At 41.1% G+C, this 9,602-nt stretch overlaps 1 protein-coding gene across 1 annotated transcript; it reads left to right on the plus strand.

The window, feature by feature from the left end:
• The first annotated feature begins 1,184 nt into the window (after positions 1–1,184).
• LOC104520050 (F-box only protein 21) lies at positions 1,185–9,128 on the plus strand. The gene is made up of 6 exons (XM_029085923.1): positions 1,185–1,316; positions 3,464–3,558; positions 5,667–5,788; positions 7,592–7,738; positions 8,601–8,734; positions 8,988–9,128. The coding sequence occupies exons 1-6, from the start codon at positions 1,194–1,196 to the stop codon at positions 9,126–9,128; spliced, it is 762 nt and encodes a 253-aa protein (XP_028941756.1). The 5' UTR covers positions 1,185–1,193.
• The last annotated feature ends 474 nt before the right edge of the window (positions 9,129–9,602 follow it).

A 9,602-nucleotide genomic window follows, 5' to 3' on the forward strand; every position in this document is an offset into this window, starting at 1 on the left:
ACATTTGGCTTGTTCTGTATATATAAGGGTAAAAATATATAGATCTATAAAATTAGGTATATTGTATATATATCTATACATATGTAACCTGAAAAGAACCTAAAGAATTCATGTAGCTGAAGGAAAATATTTTGTAAAAAATAATAATTACTAACAGGATTTCAAAATGTGACATAAACACCCCTGTAAATTACAAGAGGCCTTTCTCTCAGCTCACTTTCCCATGCTGTCTGAAATGTTTGCATCTGGGCTGATTCTTCTTGGTGTTTCGTACACAGATGATCTTTATATCTTCAGAACAGTCATGGGTATTGCTACGCTGGCACGTATTTTATTGCACAGGGCTGTGTTGTGCCCACCTTATTACAAAAGGTGCTGCTGCTAACAGCCCCTGAAGCATTACCTGAAGTTAGGTTTTCAGTTGAACCTTGAACCACTTCTTAGGAAGCTGTGGAATGTGTTTTAGTTTTGGGTCTTTTAGACTTAGTAAAGCAGGTACAGTTTTCTTTTACAACGAAGATGTGGGGGTTTGGTTTTTTTTGAAAATGATTATTTCTTGTATTAAAAATGAACTGCAAGAGCATTTAGATGTCACAATTTTACTTCAGAATTCTGTTTTCCTTCAGTAGATGTTGCCACTGGCAAGGACAATAGAAGGAGCTCTGTTTTGTGCATCCTTTTAATTAAACCCACGAGGCAGTAAGAAGAACACAGGACGATGAATTCTTATTCTATTAGATGAATTAGCTTAAATGTGATACCTCTTCAGAATGGCAGACTCTTTTTTTTTTCTTTTAATTATAAAACTCTGCATCTCTTCTACTAATGTGATGCTGATGTTTATCTTGCAAAGTTTTAGAGGAAATCTCAAAACTGCTTAGGATATTTGGATATTGAAATACCCGGAGTATGAACCTTTTGAAGGTTTCCTGTTGGCGGGTTTCAGGAGAACTTACTTTTAAATAACCATTAATACGCAGATGAAATAAACTGATTTATGCTTTGATGCTTGAGTCGGTCATTGGATTAATTTATACAATTACATTTAGTTCTACCATGTCTTGGCAATGTCTTAGCTCCTCAAGTCACGTGGTTACAATAATCAACATTTTACAGTTCTGGAGGTTCTCCGTGATGTTGAAATACTAATGAACCTGTTCACTTCTGTCTTGTTGTGTAGATGGCCATCGCTGATGAAATACTATAGCCAGACAGACGGTGTTAGCTGGCTTGAAGAATACAAAGCACGGCACAATGCTGGTCTGGAGGCCCAGAGAATTGTAGCTTCATTCTCCAAAAGGTTCTTTTCAGAACATGTAAGTCGCCTGCTCTGTGTGTGTGCAACAACCTAGCTACTTGGTTAGTACTTGTTATTAGTTTCTCTTTCCTCTGTCTTCACATCTTTTCAACTGTACAGTCAGAAAATTCATATTTCCTCACTTTCTGTGAAAATGCTACATCAGCAGCCAAAAGGGGAGACACAGTTCAAAATCCAGAGGTGCACAGAGTCCAAAGCACACTCTGCACATCGCGTTTGGCTGCTGCTGCGGCAGCTTTAAAAGCTCTTTGCTCATTGCTGCACATTCAGACCTGGCTCTGGGAGCTTCTGAAGGACCGATAGTTTGTGGACACATACCACAGCCTCTGAATTTATCTCACTGCAAACCTTGTGCAAGGCTACGTTCTGTGAGTTCACAGAATCACAGAATGTCAGGGATTGGAAGGGACCTCGAAAGATCATCCAGTCCAACCCCCCTGCCAGAGCAGGAACCTAAATGAGATCACACAGGAAGGCGTCCAGATGGGTCTTGAATGTCTCCAGAGAAGGAGACTCCACACCCTCCCTGGGCAGCCTGTCCCAGGGCTCTGGCACCCTCACTGGAAAGAAGTTTCTTCTCAAGTTGAAGCAGAACCTCCTGTGCTCCAGCTCACACCCAATGCCCCTTGTCCTACCATTGGGCATCACTGAGAAGAGCCTGGCTCCATCCTCCTGACATTCACCCTTAACATATTTATAAACATTAATGAGGTCACCCCTCAGTCTCCTCTTCTCCAAGCTAAAGAGCCCCAGCTCCCTCAGCCTTTCCTCAGCAGGGAGATGCTCCACTCCCTTCATCATCTTGGTGGCTCTGTGCTGGGCTCTCTCCAGCAGTTCCCTGTCCTTCTTGAACTGTGGGGCCCAGAACTGGACACAATATTCCAGATGTGGCTTCAGCAGGGCAGAGTAGAGGGGGAGGAGAACCTCTCTCCACCTACTCACCACACCCCTTCTAATACACCCCAGGATGCCATTGGCCTTCCTGGCCACGAGGGCACAGTGAGTTGTCAGAAGTCATTTGAAAACAGGACCAAGGCGCAATTGGTTCACTGAATTGGAAAGTATATTATTTAAGTTCTTTACCCAACCATGACAAGAAGGTGCTTTTGTGTTGGGTGTGAAAATGTGATCTCTCAGAGAGTTACTTGTGTGTAGAACAAGAGTTATTTCATGGGCTGTTTGCTTAGTTGATGGCTGTGGGTTTTGGCTCGCTGTACAATTCAAGTCAACCTGAAATTCTGTGAAATAGCTGTAAATGTTGCCTGTAACTTGGGCTGAATTAAAATGTTCACACAAGAGCCACTAAACGGCCACCTCTCTGTGGCTCCTTTGTGAATGTTTTGTGGTCCAGTAGAGAATTCCCTTAAGATATAGGAGGTCCTGTGTTGAAATCTTCTTATTTGATTTTAAGCAAGGGTTGGCACCTAGGTTTTCACCCCTGGAGAAAAGGGCTGTGAGGCCAGTAGGGATTTTGGAGATGTTCTTTTTGAACTGTTCCACTGTAGCTGCAGCAGACAGACATTTGACCATGGAGGAATATGGTGTCGGGGCATTAACCAGGGGCAGAGGCTCCTGGATTCCTACTGTTTTAATCAAGTATGCAAAGACTACTGAGAGATCACTCAGCAATACCAAAGGCCTAATAATTAGGACCATCCCCTGTGAGGATAGAAAGTGCAGCTCGATTCCCTGCTTAGAACTGAGGGGAAGAGACTTTCAGCCCAGTTCCACTAGATCCTGTGGAGTGACTGCTAAGGTACAGTATAATTTAGCCTGTGTCCTATACTGAAAAGCTTGAAGGCTAAAACATTTCTTACAATCCAATCAAAGCTTAAAAAAAGAATTTTGAATTCTGGAAGAAAATAACTCTTCTGATTATAGACACATAAGTGATTGTTTAAAAAAATTCTCTTCTGTCAACAAGCTGGTAAGTCTGGGTTAGTGCTCGTCATTAATCAGATGAGGCTTTTAAGTGTAAGTTTGAGGTTCAAATGAAAGCTCCTGCTTCTTGGTGAACTGGTTGTTTTTAAGATCTTACATAAATTTAAAAAATAGAACAAAATTGGTTTTGAGATGTTTTATGAAATGATGTTCTACTGTAAAGAATCTGTTGTGCTCTGCATGATTCCTTGTCTGGTTTGACAGGTCCCCTGTGATGGATTCAGTGACATTGAGACTCTCGGGTGCCCAAGTCATTTTTTTGAGGATGAACTGATGTGTATCCTTAACATGGAAGGAAGGTAAGAAAGAGAGGGGTTGGAAATGGAAAGGATTTTTCCCCTTTCACAGGTTAAAGGAGAACGATACTATGGTGAATGCCTGACCTCAGCTTCTGTCCTTTTGTCACTCGCATAAAACAACATCCCCAGGCTTACCAAGGCTGGGAAGTATTTCTGTGTGTTTAATTTCAGAACAAATTTAATATTCCCAGAAGAAACCATATAAACTATTCTACAAGAAGGAGGTCCTCTGGCTTGGTGTTGCTCTTTGTTGCTTGTTTCCTTGCCATTTCATGACATCTCTTGGGACATGTTCCATGTATCCTCTTCTGTGCAGTAGTTTTGGTTTAAGGAGTTCCCATCCTCATATTCCTTTTTTGTTTAAACCTGGATCAGTTTGCTGAACTGATTTGCAGGATGAGGCCACAGCACTGGAGGGAAGCAGGAATACTCAGTGAGGATTGCCACCATGAATTCTTGTATCATGAAACTACAGTGCCTTCCCCCCCTTCCTTCTTGTTACTTTTCTTAACTGTCGTAGGTTGGTACAATTTTTGGACCCAAATAAACAACTGAGTTGAATTCAACCTCTGCACAATTTGCAGTTCTGTCAATTATTCAGACAGCTGAAATGCCAAGCAAGTAAATGAAACTTCTGGTTTGCATCTGCCCAGGTATTCTTATCACCATGATCAGCAGTGGGCAAGATGAATAAGTCACTGCTTTACTTGAAGGTTTTTCTCCTGGTAATGTATGAACTATGCTGATTTTGCTGTGATACGAAGCAGTGATAGATTGCTCTTAATGGAGTCTAATAGCCTTGATTAAAGGGACTGTTAGTAGAGCTTGAAAAAACATAACTGGAATGGTAATCATCTCATTTTTTGCTTTTTCACATCCATTTTATTACCTCCTCTATTTGAACTGGGACTAAACATCTCTCATTTGACAACTGGTTAAAAAGCTTTTGAGCCTTTGCACCGGCCAAATGCCTCCCCATAAAGCAGAATTGATGCTAATTACACCCTGATTAAGCTGTAGTTGTTGCCATTCAGGAGCATTAGGCTAAATCATTTCCCTGGAAGATAGCCCAATAAAGCAGTTGTCCCTATTGAGCATCCCAGTTTATTGGAAGAGGATAAAGTGTTATGAGATTTCATTGTTCTTCTGTCCAGTAGGATGGAGAAGACTGATTTGACCTGCAATCTGGAGGAGAAGAAATGTAAGCAGGAAAAGAGGGGGTTTTTTTTCTGAAGGAGGAAACTGGACTTGTTTTGTTTTAAGTACGTGGCAAGAGCAGAGCCTGGGATCAGTAGAATTCTCCCTTTGGGTTTTTTGGGGGCCAGAGCTTTGTGCCATTCCTCACGATATGGTGTAAAAGTGCTAAGTGAGGCACTGGGTGACCCATTGCTAAAGGCCAAGGCTTGGTTAGATGCATGAGACTGAAATGCCTCTGCCTTGGTCTGACACATTTCAGGTGACCTCTTCAAACCTTACCTGGATAGTAACCACCTCTCTGTTGCTTCTTCTTGGGTGCTCTGCCTTCACTTGTTAGTTTAGAAAGTGAAGGGGCTTTACTATAAAAGCTGTAAGGTTTTGGTTTGTGTGATCTACAGGCCAATTGTTGATCTGTTCCTGCCTTTTCAGAGCATCAGAGGTGTGTTTTTCTTCTGGGGATTTTTTTTTATTCTTCTGAATACTATTGGACCTATGTTCATGTCCCTCATCAGTTTCTTTTTAGTGGTGAGAAGATTGATTCTGAAGGGATCTAGTCAGACATAGGATAATGTTTTATGAATAAAATATAGGATTTTAATCAGATATACCTGAGCTACTTTAATTAGGATGTATGGTTTCCCATGATACTTTATCTTCTCAAAGTTATATATTGGTGATAAAAATCAGAGATTATAGGAGCAACGTTTCTTATATTGTGGTTTTTTGATGACGAATTTCCTCTTAACATTTACCTTTTTGGTTGATTCTTTGGTGATAGTGATGTTGTCAGTCTTGTTTAGAAAAGCAATAGTCTCAATTGTAAACCTGGATTCACTAGCAAAGTTAAATCAAATGTTCACCCTTAAAGTGCTTGTTTAGGGCAATACTGCTTTTTGTATTTAAATGTGCAGGAAAGGTCTGACCTGGAAATACTACGCAAAGAAAATTCTATACTTCCTACGGCAACAGAATATATTAAAAAACCTGAAGGAGTATCTTCAGCGCCCTACTGATCGACAGTCATTTTTGGAGGGTAAGTCTTTGGCAGAAACCCCATGGGGAGCACCTAATTATAGCTTTCCATCATTGTTGTTTTACTTGGAAAGAGCTTTCCTTGCTGATATTTCAACTAGCCCTTGGACAACGGCTCAGAATTAAGTTGGATGTACCTGAAATCCTCAAAATCTTGCAGCAGTTGCAGTGTGTTGCATCAGAATGTCGGGATTTCATTAGCTTCTGTCAGTGCTGTATGCTTGAATAATTGCCCATGGACAGATGAGCTGAAAAGCAATGGAGAAAATGTTAAAACATTTATGTTTCAATCTTGACCAGTGTATTGATGAAATCAGCAGTAGTTCAGCATCCTAATTAGCTGACATAGCAGAAGCATTTTAACTTTGGCACGTGGGCTGAGTATGACCTAACAGAGCAACTGATCTGATTCCGAGTTCAGCTCCCCGCTATCTCCTTTCCCAAGAGCTTCTTTGATAAGGGCAAGGAGTGAGCTGCAGGTGAGGGAATTGTTATTGTGGCTGATAGCCTGTGCACTGTGGCTTTCTCTTGAGAGCTGTGTGACTGCTGGGCTGGTGAAGCTGCGCAGTGTAGAGCTGGGTAACAGATATAAGTACAGTCATATGGTGGGAAGGCACATGCACCTGCTATGAAGAAAGAAAAGGCTTTTCTACAAGTTATATCCTCATTCTGGTGGATTATTCTCTTTTCCAAGCTCCCTGTGGAGAAGACGGTCTCCTGAATGGGATGAAAACTGCCAGTGTCTGTTGAAGAGTCCCTTACTCTTGGTTATATGCCTCAAAAATGTCATACAAACGAGTCTCTAACATCAAAGCTGGTTCTTGTTAGTGGCAATAGACTTTGAAGAACAGAGTGTGTTAGGGCAAGAAGAGAAAGCCAAAAGTGGCTTTTTCTGGAAACAACCAAGACAATTAAATATGTGACTTAATCAAGTGGGCGAAAAATACGTTTATTTCTCTGCCATGGAGGTAGTCTTTTGTGAAACCAACAGGTAGTTTTTTGTGAAACTTCACCTGGTCAGTATGGAGAGCACTAGGAGGGGGAAAAAGAAGACATGGGTTGGAGTTCTGCTGAAATCCTTGAATACAGGCCTGTCATGGACGTGCTAACAAAGCAACGAAGGTATGATCCATGCAAAATTCTTGCAAGTGAATCCAGTTGATTCCAAAAGTTGAACAATATGCAGGCTTTGGAAAGAGCAGTGGTGACAAGATGACAAGGAGAAGATTGTGAGAAAGGGCTATTTTTTTTTTCCCTGCTGAAGTTTGACAGAAGAGGCTTGGGCAGGAGGAAAATAATCTATTCTGTTATACTGGGATTTTGACATGAAGATGGAGAACAGGTGTGAAAGAGAAAGATGAATGTAGTAGGAAAGGGAATGATGAGCAAGAATGATAGCTGTGGAGGATATGGCAGGAAGAAATCAGAACTGAAGCAGAAGTGAAGATTGTTTCAGGCTCTGAATAAATAACAGTGTAAGTTGGGAGGATGCCAAGAGATGCAGTGTGACTGGAGAGTTGGCTAGTTAAGCCTGGTCTAGCAGCATACCTGCTCAATGTACAAATCTATTGCTTTCCCTTTTGTGATGGTGGAGAGGGAAATACTGAATTGAATTGGTATTTATCATGTCAGCTTATTCTTTGCATTTTATGTGATAAATTCAATATGTGACTGCAAATTTTGAAAGGAAAGCTTCTGTGTTCTGCTGCAATTGCTTGCTGCATGCCTGAAATTTAGACTAGATAAAACTAAGCAAAGAAAAAAAACCTGAAGTCCTGTTTCTTATATAGTTTGTTTTTTCTAGGTGCTGTTTTAATTGACCAATATTGTAACCCACTGTCAGACATCTGCTTAAAGAGTGTCCAGGCACAAGTGGATGATATCACAGATAAAGTGCGCAAAGTCCTGCGGACAAAGAATTCAAGGCACCCCAGCTTGGCTTCCAAGGCAGGTACTGTACAGAAACGTGTGCTTTACTGCAGGGTGTTTCTGCAGGGCTTAGGTACAGCCAGGCAAGGTAAAACAGCTGTTGAATTATTGCAACTTAAAGAGCTGTTGTTCAACAAAGCTGTTGTAGCATACCCTTGCAAGTATATTCTGCCATCATTCAGGAAACAGCTGTTTGTTCAGCCACAAGGACTCAGTAGCCCAGGATTGTCTGTCCATCTGATGCTGTCTAAGCAAAAAGGATGGATTCTTCTTCTTTATTGTTTTTTCCCCATTTGTCTGTGAAGTCTTAATATCTGTAGCTGAGATATGGGACAGGGGATCAACCTGTTTTCCTCTAAAAGTCTCAGAAAGTCAGCAGCAATAGAAAAGATGTGTGCTTTAACATCTGCAAAAGTCAGACAGCATCTTGCTCCTTGTTTTTTATAAGCATTGTCTCGTGTTCGCTGTCTTTCAAAGAGAGAATGAGCTGTCTGCCTGTATCTGTCTGTCTGGAGTGGCTGAGCTGGGACTCTCAAGCAGTGAAAACACACTTCCCATGCCTGGGCAGTGTGACATGTCCAGCTGCAGTGCTGTGCTGGCACAGCTTGGTTAGGATCCAGTCCTCCAGCTGCAGAAGGAAGCGAGGCAGCACTGTTGGACAGGACAATCCACTGAGCCAGGCCACGTTGTGAGCGGAGCTCTAAGGCACTGCTGTGGTCAACTCCAGCCAGTCTCTTGACTATCTGAATTGAGATGAATCTCTTGTGTTCATCTCTGTTGAGGTGAATCTCTTGTCCATGCAAAGGATTTTGGTATAAGGTTCATTGCATAAAGGTTAAGTACACTTGTTTTCTCAGTCTTTATTTCTTTGCATGTCTTTTTAGGAGAGGTCCTGGTTCCAGAAGTGGAACTTCAGCAGCAGGTACTTGATGCTATGAATTGTGTCCTGTATGAGCAGTTAAAATACAAAGGAAACGAGCTGGATTACTACAACTCCCTGAATTCATACATTCACCAGGTATGTATATGTTAGGCAAAAACTAAGAGGCTGCAAGGCTTGAGACATTCTATTTGTGGTGTTTATTTTTCTGAATGTAGTCAAACAAATAATTCTCTCTGAAGAAAACTTGCTGTGAGGTCAATACGATGTCATCTTTTAGTGCATATTCTGTCAAGTTTGGTGTATTTTCATTGGTGAAATCAAAGCTTGGGGGTTTGTGGGTGGTTTTTTTTAATATTCCACGTGTTCTTATCAGATTTTTATCCCCCAGGTTTTGATCCGCAGAACAGGAATTCCCATCAGTTTGTCTGTGCTTTATTTAACAATTGCCAGGCAGCTGGGAGTCAAGCTTGAACCAGTTAACTTCCCTAGCCATTTTCTGCTGCGATGGTGTCAAGGAAAAGAAGGGTAAGTGATCTGCTCAATTTTGAAGCTGTGTCCACAGTAATAAAAGCCAGAAAGCACATACAACTCCAGCCCTAAACTAAAAGGTTTAATTATTTTCCATCCATAATTATAACCTATACAGAGGAAAAGATCAGACCTCTAAAGAAGTTTTACCAGAATTCAACTGTGCTGCTGCTGAATGGTAACAGATTTCCTGAGTGTGAAATAATAGTAACCATGAGGTAATGTTTCTGTTAGTATTTTGTAATTTTCTTAAATGAAAAGAAGAAAAAAGCTACTGATTTCATGTAACCTTTCATACAGAACAGTTGCCAGAGACCACTGCTGTTTTTCTGCGCACTCATTTAATGCTCTGAGTCAGTGCAGGGTACATCTTTGACCAGATCATGATAAATTTACAGCGATCTGTATGTCATAAATGACATCAGTCCAATTCAGAGCAATGATTTTGTGTGTGTATATATATATATATATATAT

This window comes from Antrostomus carolinensis, unplaced genomic scaffold (assembly GCF_000700745.2).
Source record: "Antrostomus carolinensis isolate BGI_N321 unplaced genomic scaffold, ASM70074v2 scaffold33997, whole genome shotgun sequence".
Lineage (NCBI taxonomy): Eukaryota > Metazoa > Chordata > Aves > Caprimulgiformes > Caprimulgidae > Antrostomus > Antrostomus carolinensis.

Excerpts from the sequence above, each read along its gene's own strand:
- LOC104520050 (XM_029085923.1), top strand. The coding sequence starts at position 1,194 with ATGAAATACTATAGCCAGACAGACGGTGTTAGCTGGCTTGAAGAATAC. Across the intron at positions 1,317-3,463 it reads AAAGGTTCTTTTCAGAACAT|GTCCCCTGTGATGGATTCAG; the intron begins GTAAGTCGCCTG and ends CTGGTTTGACAG. Across the intron at positions 3,559-5,666 it reads ATCCTTAACATGGAAGGAAG|GAAAGGTCTGACCTGGAAAT; the intron begins GTAAGAAAGAGA and ends TTAAATGTGCAG.